The sequence below is a fragment of the Dermacentor albipictus genome, chromosome 6 (genome assembly GCF_038994185.2).
Source record: "Dermacentor albipictus isolate Rhodes 1998 colony chromosome 6, USDA_Dalb.pri_finalv2, whole genome shotgun sequence".
NCBI lineage: Eukaryota > Metazoa > Arthropoda > Arachnida > Ixodida > Ixodidae > Dermacentor > Dermacentor albipictus.
In genome coordinates this window covers 76,839,864-76,867,671 of record NC_091826.1, presented here as the reverse complement: position 1 = coordinate 76,867,671, position 27,808 = coordinate 76,839,864, and the positions used below count along the sequence as shown (strand labels likewise).

The 27,808-nt window shown below is 46.2% G+C and overlaps 1 protein-coding gene and 1 pseudogene across 5 annotated transcripts in view; both read right to left on the bottom strand.

The window, feature by feature from the left end:
• LOC135897121 (calcium-activated chloride channel regulator 1-like) overlaps positions 1 to 27,808 on the bottom strand; it is a 115,509-nt gene that overhangs the window by 68,512 nt on the left and 19,189 nt on the right. For all 5 annotated transcript variants that reach the window (XR_011515259.1, XM_070540871.1, XM_070540874.1 and 2 more), the window contains exons 5-8: positions 23,047 to 23,174; positions 15,013 to 15,127; positions 8,709 to 8,936; positions 550 to 837 (exon numbers count right to left, since the gene is read on the bottom strand). Coding sequence is in view for 4 of the 5 variants with exons in the window: in XM_070540871.1 (XP_070396972.1) it covers positions 550 to 837; positions 8,709 to 8,936; positions 15,013 to 15,127; positions 23,047 to 23,174 (759 nt within the window). In the remaining variant the exon portion in view is untranslated. The remainder of the gene's footprint in view (positions 1 to 549; positions 838 to 8,708; positions 8,937 to 15,012; positions 15,128 to 23,046; positions 23,175 to 27,808) is intronic.
• On the bottom strand, positions 6,002 to 7,191 carry LOC135897134 (uncharacterized; annotated as a pseudogene).

Here is a 27,808-nt window from a genome sequence, read left to right as displayed (position 1 = left end):
AAGCCCTTTTGTTAAAGATTTGTATGTAAAGTCTATTATTAGGTGCGCAGTATTGTGAGGTTATTTCCCTTCATTGAAGATTACTTGAACAAAGTTTGCTAAGCAACTTAAAATAACCCATAGTCGCATAAAATTGACAGGACATGCACTTTAATTAGACGTTATGCATGCGAAGAGTATATACACTCCTGGTGGATGCAAGGGCGACGTTTCTGCTTCGCAGCAATGGTTCCTTATAGCGTGACATGACAATGTGTCATCGCTGTGTGTTCTTAACGCTCCATCCGAGGAGCTCGAGCACAATGCTGAACCTTTTTTCTCACATGCGAAGTTTCTTCTTTGGGTGAAAGTGCAAATATTAGTCAAAGACAAAATATAAAGCGGTTCTATGGATCTGTCGACCTTTATGGCGTCTTTGGTCTTTTACGGACATTTCTGAAACTCGATGTACATTCGATAAGCCGAAAACAATGCACGAAGGCGTTGAAGCAACTGCAGCTGCAATAAAGTTTATATCTATGGTCTATTCTTAGATGACATGGTACTGACCAAACGCTGTCTAGTGTACCCGTGCTCTGGACTTTCGGTAGCTTCGATGTAAGCCTTCGGCGTGTTCTCATGGCTGTCTGGAAAAAAGAAGGTCTTCCCTTTTGTTGCTGTAGCAGTTTTCTCAAGTTTGTCTTCAGCCTTGTCTCCTATTGCCATAACCAGAACTTCAACCTTTTCCTCTAAGAGTTGCGGCAAGACGTCGTCAATGGAGGGGTGTTCATTCTCTAAGCCATCGGTCAAAAGCACTATAACTGCGCCCTCTGGAGTCTCGTTACCAGAACGCAGCACCTGCACACAAGAAAGATGGAATCAATATACTAGGGATGTAATAATACCATTCGTAATAACACTGATGATACAGTAGAACCTGGTTGATACATTCCCGCTACGTACGTTTTTCGGGCGCCAACGTTCGCATTCGAGAACACAAAAAATTACCCAACAGAGTTGCGCTCACTTTTTGCAGGTTCATACGTTCCCGGAAAACACAAATTTTCGGCCCCAGCGTTCAGTGCGTCGCCAAACGGCGATCGTATAATGCGTTTTCCGGCCGCTAGATCCCGTGTGAACAAGAAAAATGCGCGAGGCGCGAGTGGTTGAGAGCAGTATAAGGCGGCCCGCCGCGGCAGCTTCACCGCAATACTAGCCTGACCGTCTCGCGTCAAAACGCAGGCGCGTACTCAGTTTTTTATTTCTGTGCCAGCAAATCTTTTCCGTGGTAGTTGCACGCGACATTCACAGCTATCACCGCCAATTCTATTGTGATAAGCATCTTCGCCTATCTGTTTCAGAGTGCCAGGTGCCGTCGTACGCGTAGCGCGAGCTTCTAACGGGCGATAACCGAAACGCGCCGCCGTTCCCTGCTGTAGACAGCGATCGTACGTTTCCCGGCCGCTACAGATCCCATGTGAACAAGAAAAGGCGTTAGCTGCGCACGTGATTGAGCACGGTATATAGCCGCCTGACTCACTGGAAAACTACGGCGCGCACAGTTCCTTATTCCGGTCCCAGCGAATCTCCGCTTGGGTCGTCACACGCCGAATTCACAGCTATCGCCGCCAAACCTATTGCGATAAACATATTCACCTGTCTGTTTTGCAGCGCGTGGTGCGTAGTGTCATTGCTAGCGTACTGCACGCTTTTAGTAGGCGATAATCGGAACGCGGCGCCGTTCCCTGCTGCAGGCCACGTGATGTGGACATCACGTTTCACGTCGGTGGCATCCGGCGTCACCCGCCAGTGCGATATTGTTTAGGTTCCCTCTCTGTCTGAAAAACATTTGTTTAGATAAGTTTTGCATCAACCCTGGTTGGGCTCCCCCTTACGGGAGCCCATTGGTGTCGGCCGCCACCCGGGTCCACTCGACCAAGGCCCGTTGGGCCGTCAGGTCAGAGCAGCCGAGCAGGGCTGCGTCCGAGTCCTCCCGGGAAGGATTGGGTAGGGGGGTTACATTTGGGTTTTTTTATGCATGCCCATACCATGTGGAAAATGTCTGAGGACTTTTCCCCACAGTGCGTGCACTCCCCCGTGCAAGCGGGGTCATAGCGTTTTAAGGCTGCCGGGCACAGCAGAGTTTTGGTATAAAGGCGAAGGAGAATGCACTCATGCGCCTTTGTAAGGCCCTTACAGGGCTTGGGATAGATGGCATGGACAGATTGGTAGAGCTAGACGACCTCTTTTAAAGTATAGGCGGGATTGGGTTCGGGGTCCGGATCGGTGGGGGACGAAGGTGATGCCCGGAAAGTGAGCGCGCGGGCGACGGCATCGGCCATCTCGTTTCCTTTGAGGCCCGTGTGAGCGGGAGTCCAGATAATCGTACGGTGCAAGGGGGCAGCGAGATAGTCGCTGTTTTGTAAATTTTGTAATATTGCGGCAAGCACACCTCGAGTCGATGATGATGACCCGCGGGTGTTTATCTGCGGCGGCTAGCGCTATGGCAACCATCTCCGCGTGTGTAATGGTTTGTGCACGGAAAGTGAGTCCGTTTACTGCCGTGTTTCGGTGGGCGACTGCGGCCGTGTACCAACCTCCATGGTACGGGCCGGAGGCGTCCACGTAGAAGACTCCGCGTTTGTGTCCGTAGTGGCAAGCCAAGGCTTCCGCCCGCGCGAGGGGTCTGCCACTGTGGTCCTGTCGTGTCATGTTGACCGGAAGAGAGCGCACGTGCAGGGCATACCTCCACTGTGATGGGATATGCGCGTGCTTTTCCGTATGTATTGAATGATGGATGTGTAGTCGGGCAAGGAGGCGGCGACCCGACGGCGTTTTAGAGAGTCTCGTGTATTGGTTCATCAAGTGTGCCTCTCACAGCTCCTTAAAGGTGTTCATCATCCCCAGGCCCAGGAGGCGCAGGTTGGAGGTAATGAGCGGGAGGTCGAGGGCACGCTTGTAGATTTTACAGAGAATGACTTCGAGTGCATTCTCGGCAAATTTGCGTTGGTGGAGGTATGTAGCCGAGTACAAGGCTCGACTGGTTACAAATGCATGCGCCTGCCGCAAGGCGTCTTTGCATCGTAACCCCCCCCCCCCCCCCCCCGCTTGTTCGAAACCCAGTGGACCATCCGGACCACGTGGTGCCCCACCTTACGCATTTTGGCCAATGTTGTGTCAGCTTTTCGATGTTTGTGAATAAAGAGCCCCAGTACTCGGATCTCGTCGTGTTCGGGTATGGGTCCACTGTTAAGGGAGAGGTCGATTTTGGTGGTGCGCTTTGGCGAGGGGCGTATGTGCACAAATTCAGATTTGGACGGGGAGCACTGAAGGCCGCATCGACGGGCATAGTTGTCTACGATGTCCGCCGCTTGCTGCAGGTTGGCCTCCATTTCTCCTACCGAGCCGTGTTTAGCCCAGATGGTGATGTCATCGGCATACAGCGCGTGCTGGATGCCGTCGACCCTCGCCAGCTGAGCGGGAAGTCTCATCATTGCCAAATTGAAAAGGAAGGGCGAGAGGATCGCTCCCTGCGGGGTCCCTCGCGTGCCTAATTGGTATGGGCCGTGTTCGCTGTCCTGAATCCGAATGTATGATTATCGGTCAGTGAGAGATTGCCTTATGTGGTTAAAGGTGTTTCGGCCGCAATCTGTTTGGGAAAGATGTGTTAGAATAATTTCGTGGGTCACATTGTCAAAGGCCCCCTTCAAATCCAAAGCGAGTACTACTTTGTCACTTAGGGGATATTCGATCGGGTCGACAGTTTCTCGGTCAAGTTGAAGCAAGACATCCTGCGTGCAAGACATTGCACAAGCAAGACATCCGGGGTAGGCGGAACCCGAACATGGTGTCTGCGAAAACATTTTTGTTCTCCAGGAACTCAGACAGCCTGCCGCGCACCATCGTCTCCATTAATTTTCCCACACAAGAAGTAAGGGAGATGGGGCGGAGGTTGTCTGTGTTGATGGCTTTACCAGCTTTGGGAATGAAGGTGACCAGAGCGGTCTTCCAATCAATTGGGAGGGGTGTTTCCTCTATCCAAATGGAGTTCATGTAAGCGAGGAGTGTGGAGTAGGCAGAGTGGGGAAGGTTGGCTAGTAATTTGACTGTAATTTTATACCGACCCGGTGCCCTTCCTGGCTCCATTTTTGCTAGGCCGGCCTTCAGGTTGTGCAGCTGGAACGGTTGGTCCATCTCCGCGTTCTCGGAACCTGCATACGAGTACGCGGGCCCTCGGGGGTCCTGCTGAGTACAGAGGTATTGATCTCGGAGTTTGCATGCCAATTTTAAAGTGTCTCCATCGAAGCAGTGAATGGTTCGTTGGAGATGTTTTTGTGTTTCTGCTCGAGTTTGGGTGGGGTCGATTAGGGCGCGGAAGAGGCGCCACGTACTCCGGCTGGCATTTGTCGCGCGGCCGTGTTGCATCGGTCCACCAGGTTAGAGTCAGCGAGTTGGGCCGCGTACTCTGCCGCTCATTGGGTAAGCTCAGCGATGCGAATTTTGAGTTTCCGATTGTGTTTTTGCCGGCGCCATCGGCGGGCAAGGCTGGGCCGGGCGTCCCGGAGGTGAAGGAGGTGGTTGTCCACCTCCGAGTTGCCTCTGAGAGTTGAATCTGGGTTTCCGTGGAGCGAAGTGTGGAAACCAATTGCTGCGACCAGATATGGTGCCCTTGCTCCTGAATGGGGGTCGAGTTGTTGTATGTTGGTCGGAATTTGGTCCAATCGAGCAATTTTGCCTGTGCGAAAAGTCTTGCCAATGGATGGGTGCGAATAGTTGTATTGAGTATGCAGTGGTCGCTACCGAGGGTTTCTTCGGTGTTGACCCAGTCTATATATTGAATGTTTTTGGTGAGGGTAAGGTCCGGACACGCGTCTCGGGTCACGGAGTTACCCACACGAGTTGGGTGGGCAGGGTCGGTGTGGAGAGTAAGGCCCAGCGTGGACATAAGTTCCGCCAGCTTACGTCCACGTTTCTCTTCACGCGCGTATCCCCAAAGTGTGCTGGTGGTGTTGAAATCGCCCACGATGACCAGGGGATCTCGGCCCGCAGCCTTTAAGGCACGGCTGAAGAGGTCTGCGACAGTGATATTGGCTAACTTAGGAAAACAATAAATGTTGAGAACGTGTAGTGGTAGGTCCTGTTTTCGTAGCGGAAGGAGGGTCACCATCACGTACAAGAATTCTGTTTTAAGGTCAAGCTCAACGAAGTTGGCCGTGTAATTTTTATGCACACAGATACAGGAGAGGGGGTCCTGCTGAAACGTGGTGTAATTAGTAAGTGTGGCGCCGCTCCCTGGCTCCTGTAGGGCTACCACAACAGGAAGGTGCTAGAATATTGTGGGGAAGAATCGTAGGTTGGCCCGCATAGCGTGGGCCTTGAAGACTCGACAGTTCCACTCGGTAATTAGGATGGGGATGGCCAATTTGGATCGGAGAAATTTCCTGAGTTTAGGGGGTGCCCGCCATGATCGGTAAGATTGGTAGGGGGTTGCGAAGACGATGTTCCATCGCCAGCACTCACGGGGAGGGGAGCATCCTCCGTTACGGAGAGTGAGCAAGTGTCTTCGTCATCGAAATCGAGTTGTCGTCGAAACATTTTGGGGTACCGGCCGGGCACGTATTTAATTAGGCCGGCTTGCCGGGTGGTGCGAGAGGTTTGCGCGATTTGTTGAGTTATGAGAGAGGGAATCATCTGTATCAATTTGGCAATCGCGGCATTCATGGCCGCGGAGATTTGGGTTTCAAGAGCGCAAATCCGGCTGTCCATACGGGCCTCGAGGGCGTTGATCTGGGCCTCGAAAGCGGCTACCGCGCTAGGTGCCTCCGCCGGCGCTTCTGTCTCGCTTTCCATTACTTCTTTTGCGGGGGTAGAGAGGGGTTGCGTCAATTTTGCTTCGAGTGCTGTAATTTTCTTTAGCAGCATCTCATTTTGCGCCTGGAGAGCCGCGATCATGTTTTGTTCGGCCCTGCACGCCGCAGGAGGGGTAGAGCGAAGGGAGGGGTAAGCAGCCCTGCCTGCGCCGCTACCCTGTTTTCCTTTTTTTGACGGCGTCGGCCCAGGCCCCGGCCACGCCGTGTGGTGGCGCCGTAGATTGCCTCCTGGTTTCTCCGGCAGGGGGCGCTGGCTTGCCGGTCTTGGTGCTCAAGATGGCGGTGGTTTTTCTTGACCGCCGTTTTGGTCTTCCGCCCTTTTGGGCGGCTGTCTTGGAGTTGCGGAACTTTTCAGTGCACTAGCGGGAGCTCGCGGCGTGTCCCCCACCGCACACTGAACACTTGGGCACGCATTCGTGAGGGGCGCGCACCCCCTCCACGAGTGGAATCTGTTGTCCGTACAGGCCACAAGTGTCCTGTCTCAGGTTTGGGCATGCGTCCATTCTATGGCCGACAGCACGGCACTTGCCGCAGGCCGGGATTGTACGGCAGTAGGGCTGGACGGGCACCACCATGTTGTCATAGTGAACAAAACGCGGTTTGACTCTTCCGGTCAAGGTAACACATGCTTTGTTCGATGTGCCAAATTTTCTCACTTCAACAATGGTGCCTGCTGTCCAACGCACCTTTTGCTGAAGTGTCTCCGTCGTGTCCGAGTTGCACACCACGATGACACCGTGGCAAACGTTTCCGCCATCTTGCCGTAGGTATCCGTGGAGCGGGACCGCTCCGCGTTCGGTGTTGACAGAAAAATCCCCGATCACTCGGTCTGCTGTCTCGAGGTCCGGGGTATGGATTACAACCAAATTTTGTTCTCTCGAAGGGAGAATCGATGTGGTCTCTGCCCGCTCGGACCCGAGGTAAGCCGTGAAAGCGGTCCCGTAGCGATTCTCGGAGAAGGCTTCGTGCAAGGAAATAGCTCACGTGGCTTTACAACGATCACGTAGTCATCCGGTTTGGGTTTTAGTAGCGGGCGAGGCTTCCACTTCGTGAAGACCTTGCTCTTGGTTTCCGCAGCGTGTGAGGCGGGAGGCTGCGTCTTGACGGCTGGGATGCCCGACGCCGGGGCGGCGGCAGGCGCCAGCATCTTGGCTTTCTCTTGCAAGCGGCGAGCGGCCGCGTTGAGGAGAGCTTGGCTTCGAATGTTCGAAGGAATCACAGAATTGGGCTCCTAAGTCGTCGGAACCGTCGTCCAAGACATCGCGTCCGGGTCGTAGCCACGCTGGGTTAGCGTAGAGGCGGCCATGTTGCCTCGGGAAGCAGTCTTCATGCCGCTGGGCATCGGCGTCGCCGTCAGGCTGGGCGGCGTCGCCCACGTGGCGGGGTGAAAAACTGCTCTAAACTTGACGAAAACCGGCCCACCTGGTTGAAATCGGTGTCCACGTGTGCCGGGTGTTTCGCTTTATCAGATGGTAATAAATTTGGTGGGGTAGCGTGAAGTTATCTGTGGCTCCGGCCGAGGATTGGCGGAGCCGATAAGATTATGCCCGCGTGGCAGATCACTTTCAACGTACCAGTTTCCCCCTCTCCCTCTTAAAATACCGCGCAAGAACAAAACAACAAAACGCGTCTCAGGCCGCTGGAGCATCACCAGCTCGACGCGCGTCGGCGTCTGCTAGGCTTCGCATTATGTAGATGTCAACAAGAGTTGAGGCTGTCAATTTATCTTGTTATTCGGATCGTACGTTTACCCGGTCAGTACATTTTTTTCTCGCGGTTTTTCCACAAAACGTATGAACGAGGTTCTACTTATATTTATGTTTTACCCTTGCCGGATTAGTGTATCGGTCTTGGACCTAGATAATTTGGCAGCACAGCAAATAAAAATATATTGCCAGATTAGGTAAAAACTTTTTGCCCATTTCTATGTACAATCATTCTGTTCTCGTATTCGTGTAGCGCGCCGAAAGGCTCGTATACTGTAAACACGGATTTAAGCTCAGATTTCCTCCTTTCTTCGTGAATGAAAAACGATTTCTTTAAATGAGAAACAAAATAATGGGTGAATGAACATAAAACCAGCTAGAGATTAGACAATGATGATAAGCTCTCACATGAGGGAAACAGCGTCTGCACAGGCACGCCCATCCTTAAATATCGGAGCACTCACACTCAAGTCTTTTGAAGTAATACTAATGTTTCTTGAACAAACGCCGCCATGCACGTGTGTATTGAATAACTCATTTTTTCAGCAGACACTCTTTTTCTTACTGCAACTATTACATAATATAACTGACTGCTCAAATCTGGGACGGCAATTTAAAAGGTTCATACAGCGCCCCATAAACGCCTCCATTATATCATATCTGACTAGTTTATTTTTTGTAAATGTACATCTTATTTTTCAAACCTTCCTCTCGATAAGCGTGTAGCGATAACTGCTACAAAAGGGGAAGGGGAGGGCGGCAACCGTGCAAAAGCAAAAGCAGAAAAAACTAGTATGGTAAAGCACATGCCGGGCATCAGTATAAGGTTGCACAGAGGCGGCAACAAAATTATCGACGCAATTCCAAGGCAAAGCACAGCAAACATTTTCAGTGCACCGGCAAATACGCTGGGATCTATACGAACCACTTATTTATTACCGATGCGTTTGACCCGCACATCAAATTTCATAGATGAACGCAACGCTTGTGGCGAACAGAGGGGTTCAACTTGCGTTTGTACGCACAGGATTGCGCGAAAAAAAAATGTTTGTTTTGCGACTTTCCTAGGTCTGATTCTTCACAACCAGGACAGCGCGACAATACAGATGCTTATTTAAAGAGTGGGTAATAAAATTTTCACGTTATAGCGTACCTCAAGAGCCTTATCCAGAGCGCAACCAATACAGGTGCCGCCAGACGTTGACATGTTATGCACAGCAACGCGAAAGCCTCCCACTGTTGCTTTATTGACAGTCGTCATCGGGTGCTGCACCACTGCCACCCTGCTGAACTTGACGATGGCGAGCCGGATCGAGTCATCGAGTAGGCTCAGGAGGAAGCCAACAACCGCATCCTTCACCATTTGCAGTCGATTGTGTCTCTGCAATATGGAAGGCATACAGTGCAGACATTGTCCAGAATAGCAAGGCGGCAGTAACAATGTTGCGCCTTGTGTGGAGTGGTGTGGTCATGGCATGGGCGTGGCACAAGATAACAAGAAAGCGGAACAAGTCATTTACTAAACAGACATTGTTGGTTTTAAATATTTCGCTAGAAGACGCTGCATAGAAAACTAGTTTAACACAGTTCGACATCACACACAAGATCGATCTAATGCTTGTTTACAGAACCAATTTTTTATGCTGCTCCTTGAATAAAAAAAAGAAACTTAGAATTCACAAAACGCAGGTATCACATATAAAAATTATAATTAGCAATATTATTTCAAATTGGCAAGATCCGAAAACAATTTATAGTACGGTGTTTTTCGGAGTCCACCCATACACGTTTCAATATAGCGTGAACTTCATTCGGTCTTAACAGTCGATTGGGAAATTTCACTAAACCTTACGCATAGTATGATGGTAAACTCAGTCCGAACGCGAAAATGACCCCCAATTCTGACTTAACAGCTATGCAGCGTTCTGGGGGCTCTAGGAATCGTACCAGCGACTTCTTCCAGAGAAGGAGACGGTGTAGTTGGTACAATTCCAGGCCGCTGAATTCTAGAGATCATTTAAACAAACTGTGGCACTCGGAACAGGTGTTTGGATTGTAGTGAGAATAAAGAAGATTGTGTGTAATATAGACGGATACGAGCATGCTTGTATCTCATTAAAAAATTATCTTTAATTTGGCTGTGAAAGTGGTGCAAGCATCACGTGCATGTGACGTCGCTCGACAGTGAAAAAGTGTATAGAAACTCTGCACCGTCACGTAACCAAAAAGTTGCGCAGGAAGAGTTATCTTACTTAGATGCAAAACTGTATCAATTGCCTGAACTTGAATTTAATCTGTTCCTGCTGACTTAACACGAGAGAGGTATTCCTTTGATGTTTCATGTTAGGGCATGTTGAAAAGTTGCACCGTTTGTGAAAATGAATGGAGCCACGGTGATTGGAGTAATGCATCGACACGTGGTCTATGAGATTGCCACCGCGTCCACTGATTACTATCGCCGCCATTCGCACAAACTTTTAAGGGGAAACTATGCAGATACAAAAATTCTATTATAAAACTTTCTACTCGCTTACCGCAGAAAACACTGCACATTGAGACACTTCAAGTGGGAGGATTTCTATTGTGCTACAAAATAGAAGCTCCTTGAAAAACGGTAGACAGTCTCTTTAGCATGCATGCGCATTACGCGCGCGAGCATTGATGCAATCTGATGGGTACCGAGTGAAAAAAAGAACGTTGAGCGTCATTTATGTGCATGTAACGCCCCAAGGATGGCAGAAATAATCTCAGAACCCTCCCCTGCGACGTCCTCTGAAACGACTCCCTGATATTCCGAACCGTAACCATTTATATTTTCAATTCAATTTCCAACAAAACGATCTAGATTATATAGAGAAGAAAGGGGGTTAGCCGAGGGGCCCGTTTTATTAGTAAAGTTTTATTACTATATAATATCGAGTTATTCAATCAAATATTTGAAACAGGCTGTGGATATTCGCCCCGCCCCTACCACGTCAAGAAAAGTATTAGTACCACTGGCACATCTTTTTAGAGGCTTTGTACTAATATAGTATGTGCTTAAATAATCGGTCAGGCCTTCACCTCACCATGTTGAGGAAAACAGTATGGGCCCAAGGGCTGCCTCCGATACTGGCGCAGTGGGCATTCTGAGGCCACGTACTTCATGCACCATTTCCAATGTTCGAATAGAGAACAAGACAAACACAAAATGTAATAGGCTTTTAACGTATATTCACATCACTATGGCGTGTTAAATGCCTTGATGCCGTTTTGCTTAAGGAGAAGCGGCCGCTTAATATCCATACGGCGTATACATACTGCATGTAACGTGCGCTGGCAAACGTGGGAGCAAGAGAACCCGGACGCGTATTTCCAATTGCTGTGGTAGGTACAGCGGGGTGTGGCAATTGCGGAGACGATGGACGTTCGCTCCCATGCGCGATTAAGAGCGGGTGCGAAAGAGGAAATGAGATTTTTGCTTCCTTAATATACGACTCTGCCTAGGCAATACGGTGGAGTTTCTTAGCGCGTGTTGTATGCCCTTGTCCCTAGGCGTGCCGGCAGAAGTCATGGGGCGTCGTAGTGCTGAACTTAGCATCGCAAGTTGGTGGCTTGACGCAATTATATTTATTCAATCGTGTTTTTTACTAATTAAAACAACGTGCCATATTTCGCATTATTGGAGGCGCCTCCAGGACACCAAAGTGGCAACGGGGACATCAAAGCTAGAACCCGGACTGATCCATGGGTTGGGGCTCGCAGAGGTATGCGCGTGCCAGGGAGTGTTCCCATAAAAGGTTGGCTGTCCGCGACAGTGGACAGCCTATGTTATAATGCGGTTCAGTTTGTTCACGCTCCGCCGCTGGCTGCACGCGCGGTGAGACAGTAGGCACGGACGCCCCATTTGGTGATAGCTGTGTCTGAAGGGGCAAGGTTCTGACTGGTGTTGTTTAAATCATGATCTTCATCAGCAGCCTGGTTACGCCCACTGCAGGGCAAAGGCCTCTCCCATATTTTTCCAACAACGCCGGTCATGCACTAATTGTAGCCATGCCGTCCCTGCAAACTTCTTAATCTCTTCCGCCCACCTAACTTTCTGCCGTCCCCTGCTACGCATCCCTTCCCTTGGAATCCAGTCCGTAACCCCTAAATGACCATCGGTTATCTTCCCTCCTCATCAGATGTCCTGCCCATGCCGATTTATTTTTCTTGATTTCAACTAAGATGTCATTAACTCGCGTTTGTTCCCTCACCCAATCTGCTCTTTTCTTATCCCTTAACGTTACACCTACATTCTTCTTTCCATAGCTCATTGCGTCGTCCTCAACTTGAGTAGAACCCTTTTCGTTAGCCTCCAGGTTTCTGCCCCATAGGTGCGTACTGGTAAGGCACTGCTATTATACACTTTCCTTTTGAGGGATAGTGGCAACCTGCTGTTCATGATTTGAGAATGCCTGCCAAACGCACCCCAGCCCATTCTTATTCTCCTGGTTATTTCAGTCTCATGATCCGGATCCGTGGTCACTACCTGCCCTAAGTAGATGTATTCCCTTACCACTTCCAGTGCCTCGCTACCTATCGTAAACTGCTGTTCTCTTCCGAGACTGTTAAACATTACTTTAGTTTTCTGCAGATTAATTTTTAGACCCACCCTTCTGCTTTGCCTCTCCAGATCAGCGAGCATGCATTGCAGTTGGTCCCCTGAGTTACTAAGCAAGGCAATATCATCAGCAAATCGCAAGTTACTAAGGTATTCTCCATTAATTTTTATCCCCATTTCTTCCCAATCCAGGTCTCTGAATACCTCCTGTAAACACGCTGTGAATAGCATTGGAGAGATCGTATCGCCCTGCCTGACGCCTTTCTTTATTGGGATTTTGTTGCTTTCTTTATAGAGGACTACGGTAGCTGTGGAGCCGCTATAGATATCTTTCAGTATTTTTACATACGGCTGGTCTACACCCTGATTCCGTAATGCCTCCATGACTGCTGAGGTTCCGACAGAATCAAATGCTTTCTCGTAATCAATGATAGCTACATATAAGGGTTGGTTATATTCCGCACATTTCTCTATCACCTGATTGATACTGTGAATATGATCCATTGTTGATTAGCCTTTACGGAATCCTGCCTGGTCTTTTGCTTGACAGAAGTCTAAGGTGTTCCTGATTCTATTTGCGATTACCTTAGTAAATAGTTTGTAGGCAACGGACAGTAAGCTTAGCGGTCTATAATTTTTCAAGTCTTTGGCGTCCCCTTTCTTATGGATAAGGATTATGTTAGCGTTTTTCCAAGATTCCGGTACGCTTGACGTTATGAGGCATTGCGTATACAGGGTGGCCAGTTTCTGTAGAACAATCTGCCCACCATCCTTCAACAAATCTGTTGTTATCTGATCCTCCCCAGCTGCCTTCCCCCTTTGCATATCTCCCAAGGCTTTCTTTACTTCTTCTAGCGTTAGCTGTGGGATTTCGAATTCGTCTAGACTATTTTTTCTTTCATTATCGTCGTGGGTGCCACTGGTACTGTAAAAATCTCTATAGAACTCCTCAGCCACTTGTACTATCTCATCCATATTAGTAATGATATTGCCGGCTTTGTCTCTTAACGCATACATCTGATTCTTGCCAATTGCTAGTTTCTTCTTCACTGTTTTTAGGCTTCCTCCGTTCCTGAGAGCATGTTCAATTCTATCCATATTATATTTCCTTATGTCAGCTGTCTTACGCTTGTTGATTAACTTCGAAAGTTCTGCCAGTTCTATTCTAGCTGTAGGGTTAGAGGCTTTCATACATTGGCGTTTCTTTATCAGATCTTTCGTTTCCTGCGATAGTTTACTGGTATCCTGCCTAACGGAGTTACCACCGACTTCCATTGCACACTCCTTAATGATGCCCACAAGATTGTCGTTCATTGCTTCAACACTAAGGTCCTCTTCCTGAGTTAAAGCCGAATACCTATTCTGTAGCTTGATCTGGAGTTCTTCTATTTTTCCTCTTACTGCTAACTCATTGATCGGCTTCTTATGTACCAGTTTTTTCCGTTCTCTCCTGAGGTCTAGGCTAATTCGAGTTCTTACCATCCTGTGGTCACTGCAGCGCACCTTGCCGAGCACGTCCACATCTTGTATGATGCCAGGGTTAGCGCAGAGTATGAAGTCTATTTCATTTCTAGTCTCGCCGTTCGGGCTCCTCCACGTCTACTTTCGGCTATCCCGCTTGCGGAAGAAGGTATTCATTATCCTCATATTATTCTGTTCCGCAAACTCTACTATTAACTCCCCCCCTGATATTCCTAGTGCCTATGCCATATTCCCCCACTGCTTTTTCTCCAGCCTGCTTCTTGCCTACATTGGCATTAAAGTCGCCCATTAGTATAGTGTATTTAGTTTGCACTCTACCCATCGCCGATTCCACGTCTTCATAGAAGCTTTCGACTTCCTGGTCATCATGACTGGATGTAGGGGCGTAGACCTGTACAATCTTCATTTTGTGCCTCTTATTAAGTTTCACAACAATACCTGCCACCCTCTCGTTAATGCTATAGAATTCCTGCATGTTCCCAGCTATATTCTTATGAATCAGGAGTCCGCCGCCTAGTTGTTTAAGTCGCGGGTTGTTTGAGTCGCGAGTTTATAGGTTGATTTTATATAGTGTTGTTTAGTCGCGGGAGACTATTTATAGTGCAGACTGTAGAGAGATTCTGGGAGGTCATTCGTATGACTAAGCAATATGTGTTGTTGAGGAAGGTGTCTTATTTTGACGTCTTCCATTTATAGGCTCTTGAATAGTATGTGCCGTCCGTTGATACATTCTTCTACGCCGTGCAACACAGTACAGCCAAGTGTTTCCGTCATCCTCCAGGAGCTTAATATTCGTGTTACATTCGAGTGGATAACATTATCTTCCCCTTTCAGGAGCTTAATATTATTTCAGAGCTTTCGGTCAGAGCGGGAGTGGGTGTAGAAAGGGATGAACAATTCTTTTTTTCTTTTCTGTTGGAGCGCAATATTCTGCAGTACTATAGGCATCGCCGCTGCTCTTGGCTTTAATTTCAAGGCAAGATCAAGTGGCTACGGCTCACCACGAATATTGCACTCAGAACATACCATACGGTAGGTGACTGTCGGAACGCTGTACCTTGAGCCTGCTCGTTGAATACTGCTCATTTGCCTGCCTAAATGCTTCTGCGATAACCTTTAAAATACTGTTGGCTCCGTTAATAGCATGATAGTTTACTGCCCTGTGCAGCGATTTATGACATTTGTTACAAAACCTGTTTAATAAATGTACTTAAAAAACAAGATGGCAGAAGAAACTTGTCTATTTGAGCTGGTTAATGCGCTGGGTATTCAGTAATTTGCAAAGAATGCTCAGTAATCGTTTACAACTTATTCCAGGCCAGAATTTCAAATGTGGGGGAATGTTGCGGAAGGTTAGTAATAACAAACAGCGCAAGAAGCAGAAAACACTTACCGACATGCTAACGGAAACGTCCAGGGCAAAAACAATTCGCTGGATCGTTTTACGTTTTTGCTGAACTTCTTCAAAATCCACCTGGATGCGTTTGGACATGTTGGGTGGGGGCAGCCTGAATACAAAGTTGAGAGCTTGTCACTTACTAAAAAGGCACGTGCGAAGACAGGTGTAGAGAGATAGTACGAGGAACAACGAGGGCATAGTTTATGCCTTTTTTGTACCCTGAAGAGCAGAAACATTCGACTAGCCTATGGAACTGCAAGTCTATAAAGGTGGCGTCCTTGCACACCATATTACATTCATGCCCGCCCACTTCGTAAGCAGCATTTTGACCCGCCGTCGTGGCTTAGCGGCTATGATGCTGCGCTGCTAAGCACGAGGGAAGGGAATCGCATCCCGGCCGCGTCGGGCGCATTTCGATGGGGGGCGAAATGCAAGAACGCCCGTGTGCTGTGCATTGAAGGCATGTTAAAGATCCCCTGGTGGTGAAAATTAATCCCGAGCCCCCCTCTATGGCATGCCTCATGATAAAATCGCGGTTTTAGCGCGTAGGAACCATTTTTTTCAACAGTATTTTGGCAGCTGTGCGCAATTTTTACTACGATGAGATTGTATTTCAGATAACTTCGTTAAGCAGTTCTTTTTTTTTCTACTTCTTCATTTGCGCTCGGCGATTGTGGCAGTAGTTGGATAATCGTTGTGAATCGTTGTGTTGGAGAATGGTAGTATAGCAGTAGGCAACCTTTATTTCCGCCCCTCATCGAAGCAGCAGTACAAATAATATTCTGCCAGTGTCTATTTCCATATTTTCATCCGACTACTGGTATTTGCAATTAGAAACGTGTATACGCACAGAACATCATCGACATTGTCAAGGAAGCGCCCTCGTGCCAGTCTAAAAAGAGAACTGAATTTGAAGTTCATTGCAGCGTAAAATATGAAGCTTCTGCGTTATATGAAAACCTCGTTAAGTTCACATTGCAGAGCAGTATGAGCTAACAAAACATGTTCAGCTTTTGCCTTACATGAACGTATTATCCCGACTACTAGTGTGTTCCACATAATTCTTTACCGAAGCAACAATTCGCTTTCTTGCAGTGTACATAATGTAAAGTACCCTGGCTACATAATTACATATTGACTGATTACTGGCTAAGAAAACACATTAGAAGTCGCCTCTTGGCGTGATTTTAACGCAAAGGTTTTATTTTTTGCAGATTCTAATTATTGCATTTCACAGGAAATATCGGGTTGAAACTTTCTTGAAGCGTGCGTTCAAGAAATGCTGAGGGGATAAAAAATTTCAAGAGTTGTCGACGATTAAAGATTAGGTATTTTTTGGCTGTAAATTCACTGGGTGAAAAAGAAAGAAAAAACAGGAAATGCGGGAAAAGACAGATGGCATCACTAAGGAAAAATTGAGTCAGAATTGAGCCCCATCCACTCTCCAGATGGCACATTCTGCCAAGCAATCCAGGCTTGAAATGTGGACGAAGCGAGACAACGCGTAGTGCATTGCATGAATGCGTAGCAGAAAACAGTGTTTGGTACTTGGGTGAGTGCATGATCGGAGTCTAGAAACTCCACAATAACCTAAATGTGAATAATTCTTGTACAAAGACCACGATCTACGTCAGGGGTCTCCAAACCTTCTGGCCGGGGGCCCGGATTGGCTAGAAACGATGGTGTCGTGGGATGGACATTGAAAAACTAAATAAAAATTGCTGGACTACGAAGCTCCTTGGAAGCAACGGGCCCGTCACTTCATGGTCATCAAAGGGCGACGACGCGTTCCCACGTCCGCACCGTTTGCTGACGTCACCTCCAATTCTGAGTCACTACGACCAGACGGCCCTTCAGAGGTGCACCCTCATGCCAGTGGTGATGGCCTCGGTGCAGTGCTTGTGCAGCGCAGAAACGAATTTTCTGAATACGATGTTGTTTATGGAAGTCGCACGCAAACGAAAGCCGAGAGTGACTACACCATACTGGGAAAAGAATGTTTGGCGATCATCTGGGCTCTTACTAAGTTCCGGACACAGTTGCATGGCCGCCCATTTAACGCCGTCACAGATCACCGCGCACTTTGTTGGTTGTCGTCCCCGAAGGACCCCTCAGGCCGACTTGCCCGTTGGGCACTTCGCCTGCAGGACACCGTAGCAGGACTAGGACATTTTCGTGCTCTACCGGAGCGGCCGCCAGCACTCTGACGCCGACGCCCTCTCGCGCTCTCCCTTGCCCGACGACAACGCCCACTGCTCCGTATCTCAGGCCGCCGTTTCTTCCATCGACCTTTGCACCATCGCTTCCGCACAGCGCAAGGACCACCGGATCGCCTCGCTGCTAGGCTTGCTCTCTCATTCATCGGCACAACGTACCACTCGCGCATTGCGTCGTCAAGTCCATCATTTCGCCATTCGCGACGACCTACTCCACCCACACAATTTCACCGCCGATGGCCGCCAGTGGTTGCTAGTCGTACCCCGCAGTCTGCGTTCTCAAATATACGCGTGATTTCACTCTGATTCAGTGTGCACCCTCAGGCGTATTCGAAACTTGCCAGAGCATTCTACAGCGGTACTGCTGGTGTGGGATGTACGGCTACGCTCATAAGTTTGTTCACTCGTGCCCCGATTGTCAGCGCCGGAAATCGTCACCGCGCCTCGCTCCAGCTCGTCTGCAACCGTAACTTTGACCTATCTGGCTGTCCGGGCGCGTCGGCATCGATTTGTATGAGCCCCTTCCCCTGCCATCTGCTGGTAACCGCTGGGCCATCGTGGCGGTTGACCACCTCACGTGATACGCCGAAACAGCCGCCCTGCCAGCGGCTACAGCGCGCCATGTGGACTCTTTCCTGCTTCGCCGATTGATACTGCATCATGGTCCACCACAGTAGTTGCTCAGCGATCGCGGACGGGTCTTCTTGTCGGAAGTAGTCGAAGCCATCCTCAAAGTGTGCCACGTTGTGCACCACACAACTACTGCTTACCATCCGCAGACCAATGGCCTCACAGAATGCTTTCACCATGCGTTTCTCATCATGCTCGCAATGTAGGAAGCCTCTGACCAAACAGACTGGGATGCCATTCTCCCCTTCGCAACCTAGGCCTACAACACTGCCACTCTGAGCACCACTGGCTTTTCACTCTCTTTCTTATTGTACGACCGGCACCAGTCGCCCACAATCGACACAATTCTTCCGTACAAGCCGGATGCATATGAGTGTGCGTCTATTTCTACCACAGCCAGACATGCCGAAGAGTGTCGCGATCTCGCACCGACCTTTACTTCAAATGACCAAGAGCGCCAGAAGAGCGTTCGCGGTGACCCCGCTTCTGCGCCCACGTTCCTTCCCGCATCGCTTGTGTTCCTCTACGTCCCTTCCAGTGCACCTGGGCTGTCGTCGAAACTACTGCAACCAAGGATGAAATGCCCCTACCGCGTCATCGAACGCACATCTCTGGTGATCAGCTACGTGATCGAGCCCGTTTAACCCACTTCGGACATGCACCATCGTGGACGAGACATTGTGAACGTCGACCGCCTCAAGACCTTCTATGACCCGCTCATAGTAACAAGTTCTTAGGTCGCCGGGTAGCTTAATTTTAGTTCCCGAGTGTAACTGGAGAGAGGGATTGGAACGATATGGCGGGTCGTCCTCTCCAGCGCTTTCTAGTGGGTCGTCCTCTTCAGCGTTTTTGCTCGTGAATGCCGCTCGAGCTCGGAGTCCGTGCTGTGCCTAGACTGTCGCCGCTGCGCTGCTCCTACTCCGATCAAACGTAACATGTAATATTTTCCTTCAAATTTGACAGCAGTTCACTGCGAGTCGAGGAGAAAGCCGGCGCTGCTGGCCTACTTTCTGAAGGAAAAAGTGCGCGAGAAAGACGTAGACGAGAAAGAGAGAACGGCAAACATGCCCGTGTTTGTCGTTCTCTCTTTCGCATCTGTGTTTTCTTTTTTTCGAACTTCTTCGTTAAGATGGAACCACATCAACAACCCAGCTCTCAGTTTTCATGGCCCACTTTCACCTGAAACCCCGCAGTAGTAGAGGAGGAGGAGTGGTGTTTATTCATTATGTCATTGCAATTCTCCAATCCTGCAATACTTAACAATTTAATCATCAGATATTGTTTACTAGAGAGTTAACATAGCTTGCTAGCAATCAATTTTATTTTGGAACACGTAAACACAAGCCTTTATGGCCACTGCAGGACGAAGGCCTCCCCCAAGAATATTTATATTACTCCTCTCTTGCGCCAGCTTATTCCATCATATATGCACACGAATTTTCTGATTGCCATCTTCGACAGCGCTTCACCTTCGCATTGTTCTAACGTTATCTAGAATATCAGCTAACCCCTTTTCTCTGTAATGCATGGTCACTGTCGCTCTGTCTCCTTATGTTACGCCTAACATTTTTTCTTCCACTGTTCGTTCGGTGGTCCTTCACTTCTCAAAATTATCTTTTTTTGTTAACCTCAAAGCTACTGTCCCATTAATGAGTTCAGATTGATCACAATTACCGTACAGTTGTTTTGAAAGGATGGGCGGTTCTCTGCATGTTATGATTTGTTAGCTTACGGCTACGTGTGAAACATGTAGGTCGCAATAATTGCGAATAATGCGCTCATTTCTCATCAGAAAGCATACCTGCGTCACATCTAGGGGGTTTCAAGGGAAGTAACATTGTTGTTCCAAACGGCCAAAACAATCTGTAAAAAGGAGCAAATTTGGTTTTCAAAGTAGGCGAATAGATTTTTTTTTTAATTTGCTGCATCATTGGCTAAAAAAACATGAATTAGGTAAACATAATGAATGGGCCAGCAAGGCTTCGAGATTGCTCTGCCCGAAGCATTAACAGCGTCTCGTGCGCATGCTGCCATTCCCAGTGAGCCTGGGCGAAGTTGCGAACGCTTCGGCACATCTTCTGACGTAGTGGATTGGACCAGCTAATCGATGCTCCTCCCGCGATGGTCGCATCAGCGTCGTAGTGTGCTGCCTCTTGGTAGGACAAGGTGGCGTGATCTTGTAACTGCAGGAAAACCAGCTCCCAGGACAAAAAAAGTTAGCGCGAGGTTTTGCGGAGAAGACGCCCTATCAGGCGGATACGCAGCGGAGCCTTTACAGAGATGAACGGCCTGCCTGCGGTTCAGCCGTTACTGGAAGGACCACGTCGGACACGGGCTGAATACGGATCGTAGTTTCGAGACCCATGCTCTACGTAATGTTCCTAAGCAGAAGCGCAACAGCAATGGCAAAGAGCGGCGTTCGCGGTCCTGTGCATTAATCGCGTGAGGTGATTAAATGCTTATGCGCAATACAAGAACTGGAAGGTTAATGCTCTTTACGGTGTCATGGCTACGTCTAGGACATTTGTACACCAGAGTTGCTTTCGCATTTTGTTTGTTTATTTCCAATTTCCTGCAGCTGTATCAGGCCAATTTTCCAGGAAGGACATTGTGCATATTGGAAATCATCGCAAGGAAAGCAAGCATAAGCAAATCAAGCTAACCAAGTAACGCAAATACAAGAAAACATTGGTAATCGCAAAGTTGCACTCAGAATGATATGCGCGGTGCACAGCTTCAGAATCAAAATCATTACCCTTTTTGATGTAATAGTTTTACGAAAACCCGCAAGGTGGAGAGTAGTAACTAATGCAGGTAAAATCGGCCATCCACCATTTCTTAGCTATTGCTACAAAGGAAACCCATACGCGCTCCTCGAAAGACAAGCCTCGCAGCTAAAGAAAAATTCGTCCGGGTCTGGGACTCGAACAAGGGATCACCCGCCTTTCCGGAGCAGCCGCTCTACCATCAGCGCTAACCACCAGGCGGCTAGGAGATCGTAAGGCGAAGTCAAATTTGTCGATAACTCGCAGCGAAGGCAAGAGCTTGACGTAATAGTTCTGCGGAAACCCGCAAGGTGAAGGGAAGCAATTAGTGAAGGAAAATCAGACATCCACCCATTAATAGGTGTTCCTACGAAGGAAACCCATACGGGTTTCTCGAAAGAAAAGTCTCGCGGTTGAAGAAAAATTCGTCCTGGTCCGGGACTCGAACCCGGAACAACCGCTTTTCCAGGCAGCCGCTCTACCATCTTAGCTAACCAGGCAGCTAGTGCAAGGCGAAATCTTTCTTTCTTGCTTAATTGCTTACTTTATTTTACTCACTCACTCACTCACTCACTCACTCACTCACTCACTCACTCACTCACTCACTCACTCACTCACTCACTCACTCACTCACTCACTCACTCACTCACTCACTCACTCACTCACTCACTCACTCACTCACTCACTCACTCACTCACTCACTCACTCACTCACTCACTCACTCACTCACTCACTCACTCACTCACTCACTCACTCACTCACTCACTCACTCACTCACTCACTCACTCACTCACTCACTCACTCACTCACTCACTCACTCACTCACTCACTCACTCACTCACTCACTCACTCACTCACTCACTCACTCACTCACTCACTCACTCACTCACTCACTCACTCACTCACTCACTCACTCACTCACTCACTTCATACATAAGTTTGATGAGCATATATCGAAAGCGATGCCGTCCTCAGAATTCGTTCTAAGCCGATATACCTAGCACACTATTAGCTACAATCTGTGGAGTGAATTATGTGCCATAAACAGAATAATAAAATGTTCATTAGCGCAATAATTGGAGTAAGGAGAAATTTTTCACATTCCATTTGCAAACCCATCTTGTCAAAACCAAGAAAATTCTGTCTTTGCCGTTACACAGAAAGAAGTCACACCTTAAAAAATGATATATATTTCTTCCACTGAAATACATTTTTGTAGTATAGATAGATAGAACGTTTGTGTGCTTTTTGCAATTTCACATTAATTTCTTTGAGTGTATAACTTCCAAAGATTATGAGAACTCTCTTGGCAGGCTGTCTATTTTTTCTGCCTAAGTGGCGTTTTTTTATTCTTTTTTTTTCATATGAACTCATGCTGATCGTATCAACTGTTAACATTTGAATTCGGGTCAAGATGCACAACATTGATATGGTGCTAAAATTATGCAACGACGTACGATGTTTAGTCGCTAGAAACCTGGCGAAAATATGCTGCATGTGCTTTCTGTTTATGGACGGCCGGACGCATAAACTAATTACCTCAACAATATGTAACTGATGTACTGCAGAACAGGCGCCCAATGTTAACCAGAACTGTATATTCATGGCTAACCAATTCGTGCTTATAAATGAACATCTGCGAATTCGTCATATTTATTGTAAATGGTATTCTCATTAGCCGAAAAATAAAGTGCGCTCTACGCTGTGTCGCAGCTTAACGGCACTAAAAATATTCTGTGAGTGATAGTGCTCAAGCTGGGCCCAGTTTGCTAGAATAAATAGCTCTTGTGAAATAATCGTGTCCCAAATTTATAAAGGAAAGTTGGAAAACATATTTCGAACATTTATGGCTGCGTTCTGCATCATAGCAACAATTTTCTTCCTGAGCTTAGAAAAACGAAGTTCTGTCACCTACACATTGTGCAGCCTCTGCCAAAAGTGCACATAGCGCCAAACGTGTACAAGAGATCCGTTGATTTGCAGTCACATCTGCTTCTCGCATTCTTATGCCGGCAGAGTGCAACACTGTTTTACACTTCGACATAGAATATTGTAAAAGTCGTACATTAAAGAAGTTGAAATTATTCCAGAAAGGAATTTTATGGCTCAGGAGAGACATTCATACATTTTTTTTTTAAATTCATACCGACATGAACAGGACTCCATAAAAGAACACACTACTGGTCTTATTCTTTCACAGTGCGAGGTTAGTTTCTTATCATTCATTACTTCACCTGAAGTAGCCTTCAAGCTTAAATTACTTAAGTTATTTTACTTGCTCTGCAAGTTCATCAACTAGTACCCATGTCTTTCAGGATGAGCTAGCAGGGAGAAAAGAGACGTCGACTGCCTTAAAATGGCGAGGAAGGTGTACAAGCAGAAAGCTTTCAGTTTATCAAAAAACAGATTCCACGTACTGTTTGAAGTCATCATTCCTGCTGATGACTTCCCAAGTTGAAGCACCACCGCACATCTTGTTATGCATGTTCGGTGCAAAACGGTTGTGTGGGTGGCTACCAGTCTTGCCTTCGCAAAAATTACTTATCTGTAATGTAAGAGCAGACGCCTTATTAGAGCGTGTAATAATACCTCTAAAAATTCACAAATATCAAAAAGAATTCAAATTTGCATAGCTTATGAAAGGAAATGTTGGCTCTGTTTGAAATATATCGCGAAAATCAGACCGAGAACATAACATGGAATGTTATCAATAAAGAGGCATAAAGCAAAATTATATACTTCCTTTATATCCCTACTTAAGTCACAGACTAATAAAAATCTCGCAAGTTTCAAGACGCAAATCTCCTCGCCGGTAGATCAAAGAGAGCAAATTGATACCATTTACTGTGACCCAGTAAAGCTTCAGACATTTCAGTTCATGCTTCTGCTTAAGTTAATATATTTTAGCATAAAATTTTCAGCTGCCGTACTTTTGCGCCGCTATCTTATCGACAGCTAATGTTATATTAAGGTAATTTGCGAAACGTCTTTGTTTAACGCAGCTAGCGGCACGTCTCAAGGCACAGTATTAAGGCCACTTGTAATTTTTTTTTAAATAGGGTTTCTTCCACTTTCTGAGATTTTATTTCTTTTGTACGATGATTCTTATGAAAATTTACATTGCTGGTGCTTGTCTCGCCCTTCAGTGTGAATTTTCTTCTTAAGAATGGTGTAATATCATTAACCCCACGTTCAATGCTGCTTAGACCATAGATGCAACTTTCTCTCGTGAAACATCGAGTGTCACATTTTATTATTCTCCAGTTTCTGTGTGAGGTCTTTGCGATTAAAAGATATTCACGCACTCCTTGTTACAACCTTCATTGTTCTCTTTCGGCTAAACGCTATGTACGTAGGTTCTGCTTGCGGACTATCATAAAAATTCATTTCTTTGCAAGTTGTTTGCGGCAATGTGTCTTCCATAACTTCAACAAGTGTTGGTTGTGCGAACGACGGAATGGCGCCTTTAAGCCTAACTGGGGTATTGCAAACTGAGTCATAAAAAATTCGTATAGGCCATTTCACTAAAACACCAGCCGTGTAACATATTCTTATCACTGTTGGATTAATCTCCGTGCTACCACCTCACTGCCAATAATATTGTGATGACCTTCATTTTCTTTTTGCATCTCCTTTGTATTATCCTTCTCCACCCCGAGCTATAGACACTATAGACATTTCCATGTTCCTGCATGTCATAGTCCACACTCAGCTGTCCACAGAATACAATATATATATATATATATATATATATATATATATATATATATATATATATATATATATATATATATATATATATATATATATATATATATATATATATATATTTATATATATAAATATACATATATATATATATATATATATATATATATATATATTCCTGAACTCCGCACTTTCCATACAGTCCCTATCATTTTTTTTGCGACGTTGGCATTGTTGTAACATATTTTATTCAATTATTCAAGTCATTTGCTATTGTACATACACTGTGCTTTGTTGTTGGTATATTTGTCCATATTTGATGTGTACACATTATGTCCAGTTGTCCTGCTCTTTTGTTTATCTTTTCTCATTCCTTTTTTTTACATTCCTTCGTGATTTTACACTTTTTACCTAACGTGTATGCGATCATTCAAGCATCACGGTTGGTTGTGGGCAAGCTGAATAAATTACTGATTGATTGATCGTTTGATTTAACATGTTCAATAAATCAACAACGTAAGAGGATAGCGTTTTACAGAATAGCTACAACAGGTTTTAGCAGCGCGTCTATGAAAGTTCCGCTTCAAGCTCATCACTAGTGTGAGAATAAATTTTGCATAATAAGTTTTGCAATAGGAGGTATGCTTCAAAGCGCTAGTCAAGGTATTATAGCGTATTATTGCAGTATACGAAGTAAAGAGTCCGAGATGCTTCCGAAGCCTCCCAACTCACGTTGTCGTTGACATTCTGCAGACTTCCTTTAGTCTCTAAAAAACTTCAATTAACCGCCATTAGAAAATGTAAATATAAGAGTGAGCTTTTATTAGATTAGAACGACACACCAAAATATGTGGTTCAGGTTGTCGCAACACATGGCCCCGAAATATTGCCAATTTTTACATATTTTGCTTCTTGTATTGAGCGGCAACGAATTTTTATTTCAGCCAAAAAGCATTTTTTTTAATACTTCAGTATTGTGAGACTCGTTCAACTACTCAGGTATAAAAAGACAGAATTACGAGCAGACAATTTCGCCATGCAACCCGCTGGTGGCAAAAGAAAAACTCGGCAGGGCAAAAAAAGAAATTCTATTTGCACAAAATAGGCTTAAAAGACTTCTTCCACAATGTCGCATTTCCTGCAGGCACTGATGTGTAAATGAATTCTGTGGTAGAAATGAACGACACGTATGCGAAGACAGGCCAATATTACAGGAATACTTGCATTATTGAGGTAAGGCATAAACATAATGGACGAATCAACCGGGTTGTCAGTTTCTTCAAAGATAATCACTTTGCAGTTCTCGTTAAATTGGCAGTTTTCTCGGATCTCACATGTTCCCTCAGTGCTAAATAAAATTCCGTTTGAACACGAGTTCAAGATGACCTGAAAGAATGCCAAAGAAAGGGCAGATAGTCAAAAGAAAAACATCCACAAAGCTTGAGCCGTATCTAACCAATGTGAACGTGTCTTTATCGCCTAAACCTCACACTAAGACAGAACAAGGAAACTACTCAAATCCACATGTGAGTCGTATGCTTTTTGTATAAACGAGAGAATGTGATAGCAACGTCGGAACAATGAGAAAATCAGTTTTTTTGGCAAAGCCCTGGACAGACGCAAATGCAAACCACGGTTGCAAGTTTGAGACACAATTAGTTTTATTGCAGGAGTAACAGTTCGCGAAATTGGATTTTGCTAGCTTGTTGGTATAACAACATAATACAGTAAACAGCCCAAGAACAGCATTTACAAATAAAATTTATGGCGCAGTAGCCATATATACTAAAAGAAACCACATTGCAAAGAAATGCAAAAAAGAACACATAAAAATAATAACGTCAGTCTAGGACAGTTTAAGCGCAAGCGGCACGGGAAAATTTGTGGAGGGTGTGTAATCCTGTGCATTTTTGAGTTATTTGTCAAGTAGTTGAATGTGCAGGTGCACAGCATAGATTTCGCAACAGCACAATTATGTTCGAATGTGCACTTGCTTTCAAGGTAATAGAGGCAACGCAGAACATTCAAAAAGTAGAAAACGTACGTATGCTGATTTTTCGGCTTACTTTCATAGCTGTAATTTCTTGGTTATAGCCCTTGCGTTATATTTCTAAATCCCATTGAAGGAAGCCACAATGTTTATGATTAGCTTGCGAAACTACTACTGACTTCACATAGCTGCTCTTTCTCATCTCCTTCAGCTGTCCCCTGAGGCATTTGTGTTTAATATATTCGGGAAATCGCTCATTAGAATGGATTATTATCCGCAATAAATTGACAACTTTACATAATTTTAAAGGAAATAAAGGCAACCTTTACTGTATTGTCACAAATGAAGTATTGCCACAAATGAAGTATTGCCACAAATGAACTGTGCAAACAGGACGATGGTGCTCGTTCGAGATACTCGGTGATTGCTTTTCTTAGCTGATGTCGGCATCCCAAAGACGGGTCTTGGTGAACTACACTTAATGTAAGCGCCGGCTATAATTATCACTGTTTCTAAGTTTGTGCAAAACCAGACAATTTTGTGAGTCATACGGACCTCGCTGTTTCGTTTTTGTTCGCACTGTCAGCCTATGACCAGCTTTTATTAACTTCATACAAAATAGATAGCAACCATGGATTAGTGACTACGAGTGCAGTGGCTGAGATATAATGAACCACGTGACCACCACTACGAATAGAAAGAACATGTAGCAGAGAATTTTCAAAATACTCATTTGAGTCTGCCTCAGAAAGTACAAGCAATAGGGAGAGACGCCTAATTGTTTTTTTTCTTTTTTACAAATATATTTAGGCTAACAGCCAATTTGACATTGCATGGCGATGCTTTAAAAGAACAACTGCAGTACATAAGGGGCCATATATCTCGGTGTTTTAGCAATCATGTCCATGGCGCACTTGCATACAGACGGGAACGTCAAAGTGATGTCGGCATCTATTATAGTTCACAGAGTGACGAATAATGGCGCCTGCAACATTTAACCACAAGCACCAGAGAACAACTAATGCCTCATCCTGTGCCTTTTCTGGCATCGACATACAGTGTGAAATAACTTTTTTTTCCGCAGGACATGTCCCACTGTCAAAAATTTGGCGAATGAAGTGCTAACTATATTTCAACTTCCAAGCTGAATTCCACTGGGACCCAGTATTCAATGCCACGTTCGATTAGACGCCCAGTATCCCACGATTTGCTGGAGCGCAGAACAGCTGCTGCGAAAAAAAAAGACGCGCTGCCTTCATACCACCACATGCACTTTATTATAATTGACGATGTACAGCATTCTAGTTCACTGAAAACTTTTCTTTATGGCGAAGCTGTATATGGCTATTTTCCAGCGGATTGGTGCCCCTTGACCTATTGCGTGTCGTCTTTTCGAACTATTGTGGCGGGCTTCTTTATCGCGTGTCACCATCGCGGTATCGTTCCAACTCGCAGTTGTCGGTGGCGTCGAAACCTGCAGT